Source organism: Camelus bactrianus, chromosome 24, assembly GCF_048773025.1.
Source record: "Camelus bactrianus isolate YW-2024 breed Bactrian camel chromosome 24, ASM4877302v1, whole genome shotgun sequence".
Lineage (NCBI taxonomy): Eukaryota > Metazoa > Chordata > Mammalia > Artiodactyla > Camelidae > Camelus > Camelus bactrianus.
Genome location: NC_133562.1, coordinates 5652207 through 5667421, shown reverse-complemented (window position 1 = coordinate 5667421; position 15215 = coordinate 5652207). Strand labels below are relative to the sequence as shown.

Genomic DNA, 15215 nt, shown 5'->3' with positions numbered 1-15215 from the left:
ACTCTGGAGGGAAAACAACAGCGAACGTTTCTGCAAAAGGAGGAAGTCTTCGGCCGCCCGTGGCCTTGGGAAATTCTTCTGGGCCCAACAGATAGCGGCCGCTTGGCTGAGGGCCCTCAGGAGTTCGCAGGGTTTGCTCCTGTGAGGAGGGGCAGGCCTCTTCATAAAACATCACGGTACTCAGAGAACAATTCTCTTGCCCAGACGTCTCCTCACGACGTCCGCCGACCGCTCTGGGACCCCCACGTGGAGACCCCAAGTCTCCGGATGCACCCTGAGGTGAATGCCTTGCGCAGGCGCATGACGCCGGCGGCAAGGGCCCGACGCCTGGGGGCGGGGCGAAGGCCAGTCACGTGGGCCGCGCAGCCCGCTCCGCGATTTCCCTACAAGGACTTGGGCTGCCGAGCCCCGCCCGAGGCCGGGCCAAGGAATGCGCGGCAGGGGCAAACCCACAGGGCGGACTCACCCATCTGCCAACAGGAAAGGGGGGGAGAAAAAGCTTACATTGTAAGAGGAAATATAAAGAAGACGAAAACTCAGGCATCAGACCCAACGAACCATTAACACCTTTTACTGTGTTCTAAGTCGCCCGCTTGACACTTCCTAACCGTGCATTCGGTCAAAAATGCGCCCTTTGAACACACCGGCAAGTCCCCCGCCCCGTCGCCCTTCCAGTAAGTCTGGCCTCCTCTGTTAGCCTAGACGGGTGAGTCGGCTTCCTTCCGGTCTGCTAAGTGGAGGCCGGAAGTGTAGGTTTGTAGCGGCTCTGGGAGTAGAAGGAGTTGGAAGAGGCAGCCGGGACAGCGAGGGAGTCACTGAAGCGCTCGGGTTCCCGCGGCTGTGCAGGGTGAGTGGTGCTCGCAGTCGGACACGTGAGGCCATCCCGTGGCCCATCCCCGCGGGGCGGCTGCAGCGGCAGCGGCGGTCCCCCGGCGCCGGGATCGCACCTGGCCAGGTGTACCAGCTGGGTCCCGGGTTTCGAGCCCCCGGGCCAGCTCCAGCGTCGAAGGCCGTGGCCGGAGGCGGCCCGGACGCCAGTTTCGTTCCTTTGCCTAAACTTGGAGCTTAGGAAGTGTGGCTTAGCCTCCTGGCGCCAGGAACTTGGGCGACAGCCGGTCCTGCGAAACCTGAGCCCCGCGGAGCTGACTCTGGGACTAAGTTTAGTTTCTAACGTAAACTTGCCCGATTCAAGAGAGTTTGCGCAAAAAACTGTAGCCCATTCCCCCACCCTCCCCTGCCACTCCCTCACCCGCAGCTGTTGTTGTTGCACTTCGTTTAGTGGGAATAACCACCTCAAATTAGCAGCTTCCTCAGTTCAGTGTCCACTTCTGTAATTAGAACTTTTTTATAAGTGATACTTGGACAGAGGGGTTTGGGGTTTAGTTTGCGGCTTCAGAAAAACTCCAGAATACATCACCATATTCATCTTGGGTGGAGACTTTGGGTTAAGTCAGTTTCTCAAAGTGCTTCCTTTTAAAGAAGTTGAATTGGTCTATCAAAGAGTTATCGGTTCTTTACAGAACTTTGGAACGGAAGTAAGTTGAGATTTTAAGTGCGAAAAGTTTTGTATCTAAAGGTGAAGAAAGTGATTATTAAAATTACTACTATTATGTTTCATGTTCTGGAAGGCTTTTGATTAAAGTTACCCAAAAGAGCTTTTTAGTTTCAAAAGTGAGGCCTTACTGGCAAGTGACCCCTGATAACGAATTGTCTTTTGTCAAGTGCTGAGAACTTTTTGGGTGTGGCAGTCTAAGAGAACAGATCCTACCTTCCACCGGAAGTTTGCAAAGGAATTGAAAACTTGGTTCCGTTGGAACGGAAGCACCAGCCTGAAAATGTACTTTTAAAAAACTGTACTTGGCATCAAAATATTACATATACTTAGCTTGAAAAAAAGTGTATAGATTAAATAAGACAGTAAATTTGGTCTAGGTTTGGAAAGCAGATACTATGTTCTGTCACGCCAGGAAGTTTTTTTTTCCCCCTAAGATGGGAGTTTTTCCTTTAAAGAACATATATTTCCCAGAGTACTGTCAATTTGAGTGTTAGTTCTGTAGAAGAAGTCTTAAGATTAGTTTACATTTATTACCGCTATAATGCTGGACGCTAGGATTCTAACTAGGGTAATATAATATTGATATGGATTAATCCTATTTTATAAAATGAAATTCTGGAAAGTCTTCTGGTTGCCCTTGGTGTGTGGGGAAAGCCTTTCTGAGGATCTTTATTTTCCATTTCTCCCATCAGTTAATCTAGTCTAACATCTTCTTAGTTTGTATCCCTCCTTTTGATACAGCCCTGAATGATTCTCTTCCTATTTCATCAAGCTAAAAAAAAAAAATCCACAAATTCATTACCACCAACATTCCCCTTCCCTGATTAAGACAAGATTCTGCTTCTTCACGTCTGTAAACTGGATCCCTTTGACCACCACTGACAGTGTTTCATTCACTTTCTCATGAGTCTGAAATCCTTGTATATTTCACAGAAGCCTGCTCTGTAAGTTTCTGGGCTTTCAAGTTTCATACAACACTTACCTCTTCATACCAAAGATCTTTCATTAAATGCTTCAAAAATAGACTCTAGGCTCTAACTGAGGATGCATGAGGACCCTCATAACTTGGAAGTCTCAGGTGCCTTCATGGCAGTCTTCCCATGCTAAATAAAGAGTACTTACATTGATATATGAAGTATTTTCAATTCTATTTGACCCTAGCTTATGAGAATTGTGCAGTTGCTGAAGGCTTGTTCCATGAAGAGAGTTAGTCTGATTTGTTTGGGGAAAGTAAAAATGGACAGCATACTAGAGTCATAGCAAGGAGGACAATGACTGTCATAAATGATCTGCTTCTTGGGATTATAGCCCTATTTCTCATTTGGCTCCCTCTCCACCAGTGTTTACTCCACTCATACTTTTAGTCTGGTACGGGAAAAAAAACTATCTTCCCTTATTTTGAAATAACTGATTGCGAAGCTGAACTCCCTATCACTAAAAGAATCCAGGTTTCTGGTGGGAGATAAACTCACGGATCAGAATCCAACCTCCTTGAAAAAATAAAGGGTCATGTAGTAACTCACCCAACATGATGCTACCAGTTTTTGGTAGAATTAACTACCTTAATTTGTTAGAATTAAGACTAACATTTAAATCTCTTAATTTTAAAGACATCTTGTAACTTTTAGGGTTTTTCAGCATCTCCCCACCCCTGAAACTTTTAGAAACAAAGATCTTTTCTGAACTCAGTTTTTTGATAAGCATGTACCACCTTTGAATTATTTTTCTTTTTTGTTACACATTGTTTTGAGAGTCATCATCCTTCTGGTATGAAAACTACGTGACTCATTTCATAAGTTGAACCAATCATCTCGTTTCTTTACAGTTGCCTCCCAAACTACATTTTAAGCTTCTTGAATATAGGACCCCTGCCTTACATTTCTTAATTTTTAAATAATAATCAGCACTCATGACATTTGATGCACATGAGTGTAATTAACTGATCATATTAAAGGCTGATCATTAAGTATCGAGCTAAAGAAATATTTTGTGAGACCATTGTCAGTGCTGACCAGAAAAAACCTTTGTAACTTTTAAAAACTATTTTATGATGCACTTACACATTTAAAGAAATGCATGAGTAAAACAAAGACTGAATAGGAAATACATCAAAATTCAAGGGTGAGAGAGTGTGTTACTTTATAATCCAAACTAAGCATTTTTAAAATGTACGTAGAGGACCCCCACAAATTTAGTCTTAGGAAGTTATGAAGATTAAAAAATCAGTTGTGTCAGCCATATGACCTATAATTTTCATCAGTTTCTTTGCTCTTAAAATGACTAACATTTGTGCATCATTAGGGTAAGCCAGTGCTGTCAAACAAAACAGACTATTTTTAAAGCCGTGCTTTGTTTTGCAAAGACATGGCATACCTAAAATATTAAAGAGATATGGACTGGTAAATATGTGCTCCTCGTTGGGTCTCAACCGCTAACCCAAGTCCTGGAGTACATTCAGGAGACGGAGAAGTAATATACTCCATAGCACCTTGAAGTTTTTAAACTTCAAGAATAGAGGGGAAAATTAAAGCTCTACATAGTTTAGATAATAATGGGGTTTACTGAGCCCAAAGGTGTTACAGAATGAAAATACGCGTTCCTGGAAGGGTGATTCAAGGGAACTGTACAGAGGAGTATATAACATAACTTCTGTGTGATGCCGGGTATATCTTACTAGCCACACATTCCAGCTTATCGAAAAGGAGTGCTATATTTGATGGGCTGGAATTTGTGACTCTCCTTTGTGGAATTTCCTTCTAAAATCTGAGAACAGATTTAGCTTTAAAAAAAAATCTGAGGCAGAGCTTTTCTACCTATTTCCATAATTGAATTTAGTCTGGCGGATGTGGTCTAATCAAGGAAAGAATGTGAGAAGTAAGTTTTTAAACTCATATGAAGCATTGTGTTCTAAGGTCACTTTGCCGTACTGACATCTAGGTAGTACTTCATTCTTTGCAATCCACAGACTTATTTTTAGAGCAAGGGCATAGTGTTTTGCTGCATCATAGCTAAATGTTGTTTTCAGAACCTAAGCTTAAAAATTGTTGTCCTGGTCAGAGAGTGAAATCAGTTGTGCCTATTTTAGACCTGCGTGGAAGAATATAACTGAGTCCAGTGTCTTATTAGTCCTGTTGATTAGAGGTTTTTACAGGCTGCCATCGCCACCTCAGCTCTAAAGGATGGTATGGTAAAATGTTATTATCTGATGACTATGGGATTTTTAACTTCAAACAAACTTTTATAGTCTTAAAGATCAAGTGTTGAAGGGAAAATTGCCTTTTTATCTTAGGTATTATTAGACCTTTTATTTTCATTTTAAATTTTACAAAGATACATTTAAATCATTAGAGAGCAAAGGTAATTTCCATACCTCTTAAAATGCTTTCTGAAATTTTTAGAAACTAAATTGCTTTAAAAATTTGTATTGTGCTCTGATTTTTGTTTAGAGGACTTTGTCACTTGAAGTGATTTAGTTTAGCTCTGTGCAACAAATTGGTTTGGATAGAGTGGAAATATTTGTAAAACTTAATTATAGATGAATTACCTTCAGTTTTCTATACTTTTCAGTTAGCCTTTCAACAATTATCTATCTTGAACTACTTTGATTTCAGTAGTGAGAGTATGGTAAGAAATGTTAGTTGGGAGTGGAAGAATATTTGGCAGCAGGATTAGGAGATGAAGACCTGTCCCATCAGTTAGCCCTCCTTCCTCCTCTCTGTCCACCTTGGAGCAGGAGTGCTGGTTTCAGCTAGGGCTGCGGAAGGTCAGACCTGTTGCAGATGAATCAGTATCCTATTAATACTCCATAGCACTGAGGTGCGGAACCAGCACTGTTTCTCCAGGACACCAGCGTTTTTTTATTTCTTGTTTTCTGTATTGTTGTTAAGCTAGTAGACTGGGTTATAGGTCCTCATTAGCCTGTCCAGTAGTACTGGCGGCATGGCATCTTGTTGATAGTGCTCTGAGCTTTGAATTAATGTTGGTTGTAGTTTGGAACTTGAAGTTAGTGACAGACTGTTTATTAAAGGTCACAACTACTAAGGATGAGTGAACTCATGGCATGAGTCTGGCTTTCTTCTTTGCAGTTTGTCTATGAGTAATGGTATCAGTTAGTTGAGAGAGTTTTTTTGCTAAGTGATACTGTCCTGCTGAACAGTTTTTAGACACATCTGTAAGTAGTTCAAACATATCAGGAAGGTTGGTTCAACTTACTTTTTGTTACTTCTTGTATTTCCCTTCTTTGTTAGGATTTAACCGCCACCATGTCGAGCAAAAGAGCAAAGACCAAGACCACCAAGAAGCGCCCCCAGCGCGCAACTTCCAACGTGTTCGCCATGTTTGACCAGTCACAGATTCAGGAGTTCAAGGAGGCCTTCAACATGATAGATCAGAACAGAGACGGTTTCATCGACAAGGAGGATCTGCATGATATGCTTGCCTCCTTGGGTAATGATCAGTTTTCATGTTAATATATCAATATCTGTAGCACCTTTTATGTTTATTCCTTAAGTCTTAAAGCTCTGTGAAGTCAGTGTAATGATGATGTCATTCACTGAGATCCAAAGTCTGGAGCATTATTTTCCAAAGTGTGGTCCTTGGACCACCTGCAGATTTCTGGCCGAGTCTCAGGATGAGGCTGGGGGCCGGCCATGTGTCTGTGTGTGCTGCAAACACTGATCTTGATTATGAGAGCAGCGTTATTCCTCCTGGCATCCCAGTGGAATAGCACACACTCTCCAGACTCTTCATACAGGTCCTGGTCGTTGAGAAGACTTTTCTTCCAAGGAATTTTGCTGTCTTGAATGCAAATTGCAAACTGTATAAATGATCATCTTTCTTATCAAAATGTTTATTCTGATGAATAGTTAATGCATTTTGTGAGGTAGCTGAAATCATGATCCTCTTTTTTTGTGAAGGAAAAAATCCAACCGATGAGTATCTGGACGCCATGATGAATGAGGCTCCAGGCCCCATAAATTTCACCATGTTTCTCACAATGTTTGGTGAAAAGTTAAATGGCACAGATCCAGAAGATGTCATCAGAAACGCTTTTGCTTGCTTTGATGAAGAAGCAACTGGTAAGTCTGAGGTAACCTTTAATTACCAAGTGATTTAATTTTTAGTTATGGCAACTAAAATATATAATAACTTGGAATATGATGACATGATACCGTTTATACCATAAGGTTTATACCATACCTGTTGTGGGGTTTTTTGGGGACAGGTTTCTCCTATGGCATGTTAGTCATTCACTTCATTGCCTCTAAATACTTAATTTACAATTTAATAGGTGTATTTGAAACTTCTTTTGGAAACTTATGTCACTCTTTTACCAGAAGAATTCCACAAGGGTGAGGCACTCAGTAAGTGTGTGTTGAATGAGTATCTTTTACTGGAGCAATCTTGGAAAGAGTATAAATGCTGCAGGTGATAACACCAGTTCCGGCCTATGTTTGTCAATCAGGTACCTGTCAGCTCTGAGATTGTTCAGATCTGGTATCTAACCTTTCCGTCTGGAATCAGACTCCCTGGTTTCATAATCGTGTTCTGCATAATAGCTGTGTGATCTGAGGCAAGTTACTTAACTTCGCTAAGCCTCTATTTTCTTATTGGTAAGATGGACAGTAATGTTACTTACACCATAGTGTTGTCATGAGGATTAAATGAGGAAATGAGATAATAGCTTACTGCCTGCATAGAGTGGACTCAGAGAAACACAAAAGTTAACTACATAGATGCCTGATCCTCTGGCATAAGTGTAGGAGAGGAAAGTTAAGGGGGTAACTTACGTGGTGAGTTTTTGAGAAGGCAGGCACACCCTGTGGTTACTCGTTACTTGGACTAGTTTAAAGCGTCCAAGCATAGTTTGGTGATGGAAGTATAATTTCCCCTATGCTGGCTTTCGAGACTCCCCACGATGGGGCCTCAGTTGGCCTGTTCAGGTATAACATCCCCAACTCCCAAGTCACCCTCCTAGCCCCCTTCCGAGCTCCTCTGTGTGCTGTTGCCCTCACTTCCCTCCAGCATTTCTGCCTCTGCCTTCCTCCTCCTACCACCTTCTTCCTCCCTCCTCTTGAAATCAAAACTCTGAACAGTTATTTCTGGAAGGGGCACAGGAGGGGCAAGCAGAAGAGACTTTTCCTGCTACAAATGCTTGTGTGTTGATTGAATTTTTTACTGTGAACAGGTTTTACTTTTTTAGTGGAAAAGAAGAAAACCATAAAAGACTAAAGTGTCTTATCTGTTCTTCAAAGTCATCTCAATGGTCACATTCTGTATAGAGCCTAACCTGTGTCTTTCTACTGTTTTCTCCTGGCCTCCAGGGAAACTCAAAGCCTCTCCCTTCCATCTCCACAGTACTTTCTGTGTCTCTCCGGGCACATACTCCACCTGAGCGTCTGCCTTACTTGTGTGCCTATTCCTAATCAGCACCGCCTCTCCCTCCTCCTGGGGAATGGCTATGTGTTGTCACCAGCATCATGTTCCCATCTTTGTAACCCCTCCCAGCTCTGACCACAGTCCCTTGCACGCAGTTGATTAGTTTGCATGATAATTGGATGACTTGGCTGGAGATAGGATTTGTTTCTACAAGCTAAAATTCAAGATTTGGGGAACTTTTTTTTTAAAATCTAGAATTGAATTAGCAAAAAAACCCTATAAATCTAGAGTTCCTTTTGTGAACTGAACTTATACTTTAAACTCATTTTTATAGGAAATATATTATCCATGTTTTAGCTTAATTTCACATACAAGGAAGTTATCAGATTTTTTTTATTTTTTACTTTATGAATTTCAAAATCTCTGTGCTTGAACTGTCATTTATCACCTTTGGATTATGGCATTGCTGGTTCTCAGTCATGACTGCACATTGGGGAGCTTTTTAAAAATATCAGTGCCACCCACCACATGCATGAGTGCCATCTAAAGGCAGATTCTCTCATGGTGTAAGCAGAGGAATATTCGCGGTAGACATAGTTCATGCCCACAAAACTGGTTTAAATGCGTCATTAAGCACAATCTTTGCTGTCAGAAAAATATATTTTAAAAAATAACTAATTTGTCTTGTAGAAAACAGAGCTAGCCTGATTATGTAAGTAAGGAAAGTGACAAGCAGTATAAACTATTCTCATTCAGGAAGTTTCAGCCAGTTTGTGATTTGATAAAAATGGTTTCATAAAAGAGAAGCAGTTTACCTTAATTACCCATATAAGTCTGTTCCAATTTTCTCATATAAATATTTGGCCAAATAGTATTAAACAACATTTTTATTTGTTTGCTAGACACTTTGTTATGTTATCTATCTGTGTCTTAAAATAACAAGAGTATTTGACTTGGGTGCTAATTCAAATAGCAATACATAATAGTCCTTCTACCTATAATCATGCAAACACTTACCAATATTTAATGAGCATCTACTGGGTACTATTCACTGTAGAAGTAAATAAATAAGTAAGTAAGTAAGTAAATAAATAAATAAATCAGTGCCAGATAATAAATGAAGGGTGGCCTCTGGGGTTGTCTCGTTTTAAGCTCCCTGGATGATTCTGATTGTGCTGTGCAGTCAAGTTTTATGAGAACCCTGCTCTCACAAGTCCAGAGTAGAAAGCTCTTAGCTCACCACTACACATCCCCTGGGCCTGATCATATTTGTTACTGAATCTAAATTAGATTTGTTTAAAAATAATTTTTTTAAATCTCATTTTACATGTTAAAAAAAAGTCAGGTAAAGGGAAATGCCCAAAGCAACACAGCTTGTTAAAACTGGGCCCGTAGACGTCGGTATTCTTTCCACTGAAGCACTTTATTGAGGTTGATGATGTGGTATTGAGTTTAGTGCTACCTGCTTGTAGAGTGTGTGTGACCATTCATGCTGCTTCAAGGAACCATGTGACTTAGATTCCTAAGTCATACTTTTTGGCTTCTGTTTAGGCATAGGTATAGCCCGTTACCAGGAGATCAGGAGATGGGTGTTGGGGGAGGTTGGTAGAGCAGAGCAGGTTAATGTCACCAAGCGATGCGGCGTTTTCTGGGCAGCTGTGTGCTGAGGCTGGCCTAGGCATGTAGAGATCTCACATTTCACACACTGGCGTGCTTATCCTTCTTAACATACAGCGTGTGCTTAGTCAGTGTTGATGCTCCTTGTAAATAATCCCCGGAGTAGTATGTATTCTGACCCCCAGTTCTTTATTCTTTAGGCACCATTCAGGAGGATTACCTGAGGGAGCTGCTGACGACCATGGGCGATCGGTTCACAGACGAGGAGGTGGACGAGCTGTACAGGGAAGCGCCTATTGACAAAAAGGGGAATTTCAATTACATTGAGTTCACGCGCATCCTTAAACATGGAGCAAAAGACAAAGATGACTGAAAAGAACTTCAAATTCCAGCCAAACGTTCCTTCTTCCTACTTTGGGTCTCTCTCAGACTTTCTCCTAGAGCCTATTGCATGCCCTTAGCCTTACAGCTTTTGCCTCTCTTTTGTATTTATTCTCAGCCATCTGGGGCACGTGCATCTCTATACTCAGACTGGAAATGGGACTTTTTTGTCATTTTCAGAATAGAAAATAGGGTAATTTATCTTACCAGCTGCCTCCCCTCCCTCCCAGTAACACAGTCTACAGAGTCAGTATATTTTTTCAGAGAAAGTTACTCACTCAATTTTTTCTGAACCATAATTAAACTTTATGATAAAAACTTGTTTAAAACTTCTTTATTTACCAGAATTGGGTTTTGTTGGTTTTGGTTGCATCTTCTAAAGAAAGGTAGATGAGGCAAATCCTAGGAAAGGATACAGTTGTTAGACCTCTCCCTTACTCCTTCCAGTTTTCCTAACAGTCCTATCTCCTCTACAATTCATTCTTCCCCCTTTTCAAAGAAGTCATTTTAACTGCCTTATTTGGGTTTCCTGTACTGTCTTCCAATTTAAAAATAATTTCCTGTAGAATTTGCATATATATGGTAGCTCTGATAGCTTTAAATTCTTAAGTTTAACATACTTGCCGACATCCCTCCATATCTGTTCTAAGCTTTTGTACCTTACTTCATTTCACTTAAAATTAGACCAGGCTACCGAGTATAATTTTAATTTGTCCTAATTTTTAAAACTATTTTAGCCCCAAAGGTTCTGTGGAATATTTCTACCGAAAAGATGAATTTATTGTATTTCAAAGTGTTGGAAATATAATATGGTTTTGTTTTTAGTTTTGTTATTTTGGTATGCAGTTTCTTTTTAACACAATAGTCCCTATTGAAATACCATGTATGTTTATGTAGAGATTCACATGAGTTCATGTATGAATCTTGGACATTCCTGACCTGCCCACAATCAGAACAGCTGAAGCTACATGCCTGGGAAAGTGAGATCATTATTTCAGTCCTAAAAATAACTCCTGCTGTTTGCAGGAATGCAGGGCTGTTTTCAGAGTTAATCAGGAAGTGGCAGACAGTTTCATTTGCTTTGGGCTTCAAAAATCTGACTCAAGGACGAGTTAAACTCTCAGGAGTTTAAGAAATCTTGAAACACTGGGGGAAAGTTGGGTGAAGAGTTGACAAATAGCCTCCGAAGATGAATAAAAGATAATTAGTCATAAGTTATGTTTTATACTACTATTAACAAGATTATCCTTGGACAAAACTATGACCTCATTGAATAAGCAATTACTGAATGCCTTCAGGGCAACAGACCTTTACACGCAACAGGACAGGTGAGTTAGATCCTCTCACCTCATGAGGCCAGCTAGAAGGATTGGTGACAAGACTATTCTTGCCCCTTTCAAGATTAGCACTTTAGCACCTGCCTTAACTCTTTGCCTTTAATGTGTTCCTGAATTTCATTCAGTGTTACGAAGCACTTTTTCCAGACTGTAGCCATGATGCTGAAATTTTTTTTTGTAGAACTGAATTTACATTTCAATTGAAAAAAATCACTTCTGCTTTAACAGATGTCCAGTGAAAAACAAGTAACAACATTGTTTCCACACAGAATAAAAGTAGTAGTCTCATCTACTAAAATTACCTCTTGCGGTGGCCCTATTTCCATTTCAGATAACTGCCCAAAGACCAGCCACCATTAGAAACAGGGAATGGTCTCAATGAATGAAATGTCTCCTAATTTAGTAATAGCATTCTCTATGTATTAAGTAGGCTTTGCTTAAGATGAATGCCAGTAAAGAGTTAAAGCGAGCTAAAGCGTTTACTCCGATAGTGCATTTGATAGAAAAACCAGTCTCATGATTGGTCTCAATGGTTTGAAACAAACCATTTCAAAAGGGCAGCATCCTTATCCACCTGCTTATGATTATGTTGTCATTTGGACTCCAGGATCCAAATTTTATTTGATCAAGAAGCCTATGACTGGAGGAGAGCAGGAATTAATGAGTGCTACTGGGAAAGGAGGGAGCAGGCCAGACTATATGAGACAAGTAAAAGCAAATTCTGAAAAGGAAAGGCAACCGTTTTTCACAAAGTATGAGGAGAGAAAGGACAGCAAGAGATGTAACTAGAATTCAAGATGTGCAGGCAAGTTCTAAGAAGGACCAGACAGAAGATGGTAAAAGGGCTTGGGCAGTAGAGCCACAGCACAGTGTTATGAAAGCCAAGTGAATAATTTCAAGAGTGAGATTAGTCAGTAGTGTTAAGCTACAGAAAGTCAAGTACAGGAAAGTTTAAATGAGGCCACTAGATTTGGCAAGTCATTGGTCACTTCTGCTAGAGCTATTAGGTAGTTCTGTAGTGCAGAATCCATGGTGTAGCAGGAGGTGGGGACGATGCCTAGGTTTGGAGGTCAGGCCAGCTGCATTTTAATCTCCTTGCTACATCATTGCTTTGTAACCTTAAGTAAGTTATTAACCTTGCTCAACCTCTATTCACTTGTAAAATGGAAGTAATGTTCTTGGTTCATAATAGGAAAATAATCTATAAAGCAGTATTTTTTGTGACTAGGCAGTATGGGTTTTAGGGCCAGACTTGGTTCAGTGAATTCTGCCTGTTATTTGATGAGCTTTGTGTCCTTGAGTTGGTTGCCTTTAAGTGTCAAGTTTCCTCACCTGTTTAACAGGGAAAATACCCTCCAAGTTTATTGTGAAAATAGAAACACTAAAGCTAAGTGGTCTTGCACACAGTAGGCATTCAGATAGTCGTTACTTGTATTCTGTTTACCAGAGGGGGCTATCTGGCAGTGAGGAGAGGTTTGAAGGGAAGGCAGGACCAAAAGGCACCTCTTTAGAGATTCAAGCCTGCCTCTAGACAGAGAGGAAGAAGGCAAACTAGAAGCAAACAAGTGAAACCAAATGAATGATGTCCAGGAGACAGGAAGAGATAGAACCTAGATCACATATTGTAGGATTATTCTTAGGAAAATAAAAATGGATACTGCTCCTTCCGAAAACGGGAAAAGGTAGGTGGAATGAGTTTAATCTTAATTGGAGACTAAGTAAAAGGCTGAGGTTTGGAGAAAGGTCCATAGTGGTTTGATAGTAAATTATCTCAAACTAGAATTTTATTATTAAAGGGTGGTTATGAGGATTTGATGAGAATATACATAAAAATGCCTGCTGGTTTGTGTGGTACCAAGTAGATCCTCAAATAGTTTTAGATTTCATGAGGAGGTTCAATATGCCAGAATCATGCCTTTGTAGGTCCTCCTTAAATGTCCAATTTCTTGATTTCCTTGAAACCCTGGTTTTTATCTTTGCTGTCCTAAAAGGCATTGCTGGAGCTAATCCCATATTGAAGAAATAGCCAGTTTCCCAAGTCTGTATTCTTTTATCCTAGGTTTCTATGTGCCTGCTCAAGTAGCAGGCAGCATAACTTTGCTTCCATATTTATCTACATACATTTTATAGTTGAGGTGAATATACAACTTGTTTTTTAGTTTAATGTATCTTAAATTATTTGTCACATTTTGGCATAGCCACCATTTTTGTTTTGAGTTTTAAGTGTATTACCCTTTTTTTAAACCATTATTTTTAATGACCACAGTTAACAATTATCTGTGACAAGGATATGCCATAGTCATTTCCCAAGCACTAGATATGTCGATGTTCAGCTTTTCATTAATAAATATGAATGTTTTTCTTTTGAATCTAGAGAGAACAGTATACCCTAGAATTATTTTTTTTAGAACAGTGCTATCCAGTAGAACTTTCTGTGATGATGGAAATGCTCTCTGTGTTGTCCACAAGTGACTACTGAGCACTTCAAATGTGTCTAATATAACTGAGTTTTAAATTTACATTTAAATAGTCACATGTGGTTAGTGATCACTGTGCTGGAAAGCACAGTTCTAGAAACAAAGATGGAGATCAAAGTACAGTCAGTATCTCAGCTGCAATCTTAATCAAGGTGGCCAGGGTGAGGGCTTATGGGATGGTAACAGACCATACTTGAAAGAGCTCTGATTCGAAGACCTCAGAAGCCAAAATGTTCTGATGAGTATAAACAGATTAAACTACTGGACCAAAGGGAAGACTGCAGCTAAGTGAAAGTGTAAATATTTTAGAATCGGAAGTGACTTTTCAGCAATTGCTTTCAAACTATTGAGAAAATGCACTCAGTTAAGGACCTTGCGGCAGTGCTACTAGGGTGGGGATCATAGGATCACCATCACCTGGGTGCTTACTGTGTTAGAAATGCAGATTATTGCCTCACCTTCGACATACACAGAATCCAAATACCTGGGGTTGAGGCTCTGGAATCTTGGTTAGCAAGCCCCCAGGGTTTTCTTACTGGTGCTACTGTTTTATAAGAGTCCTGAACACATGGTTCCTACCATCTAGGGATTCCTAATCAAAGATTTCTGGATTTCTCGTCGTATTTTTCCGTAATATAAAAGACGATTATTCATCTCCCCAGCATCGGGCGTACGTTCAAGCAATCACAAGTGCTTAAAAAAAGGTTTGCTATTAACTATTCCCCATTATCCAGAAGTAGTACTATTCATCTATATTATTACAAGGTGAGGGAACCTGAAGCTTATAGCCACAAACAACATCTAGAACAAAACTTGGATAATAGTTTCGTGATTTCCTTTGTTTTGACCAAAAGCATTATGTAATGTGTGCGCGCTTGGGTGTGTGTGCTTAACTTTGTATTGTCTTTAATGAACCAAAGGAAAGCAAATAATTTGAATAAAGCTTTTCTGTGCTTGAAAGGGGAAACAGTCGTAGGCTGACCGTGGCCTGTGAGGGTAAGAAAGGAGGAGGAGAGGGTAAACTGGGCGTGCAGTTTAAAAAGAAAGGGTTTTCCAGCAGGCGGGAGACCGCCCGGCCGCCGCCCTCTTACCTTCCCCAGTATGACGTGGGACGGACCTAAAAAACTGCTCGTTTTACGTTAAGTTCAAGTTTAACCAGGCGAGCTGTACTTCTATTTGCAAACTCCCGCAGCCCGGGGTGGGCGTCGCCCGGCGCCCCTCAGACCCTGAGGGCTCGCGCCCGCCCCGCCGGGTCAAATTCCAGGCCGGCCCCGCGCCGGCGGCCAGGGAATGCGGAAGGACTGCGGGACCGCGGCGGACGGCGGGGAGGCAGGGCAGGCCGAGGGGCTCGAGCCGCGCCGCCGGCGGGGAGAGCCGCCTCAGAGCGCACGGGCCGAGGGAGACAAGTGAAACCCAGGCCGCGGTCGTCGGCCCGCGCCCGGAGCCCGGGCGGACGAGGCAGCCTCGGCC

General features: G+C 41.2%; 1 protein-coding gene across 3 annotated transcripts; it reads left to right on the top strand.

Moving 5' to 3' along the window:
- Positions 1–686: 686 nt before the first annotated feature.
- Positions 687–10755, top strand: LOC105071412 (myosin regulatory light polypeptide 9). 3 transcript variants are annotated; one of them, XM_010958080.3, is made up of 4 exons: positions 687–847; positions 5803–6001; positions 6472–6633; positions 9751–10755. In XM_010958080.3, the coding sequence occupies exons 2-4, from the start codon at positions 5818–5820 to the stop codon at positions 9921–9923; spliced, it is 519 nt and encodes a 172-aa protein (XP_010956382.1). In that variant the 5' UTR covers positions 687–847; positions 5803–5817; the 3' UTR covers positions 9924–10755. The 3 variants fall into 3 exon arrangements, with proteins under 3 accessions (XP_010956382.1, XP_045374853.1, XP_074208603.1); XM_045518897.2 differs by lacking the exon at positions 687–847 and adding an exon at positions 4583–4737; XM_074352502.1 differs by lacking the exon at positions 687–847 and adding an exon at positions 4888–4912.
- Positions 10756–15215: the final 4460 nt, after the last annotated feature.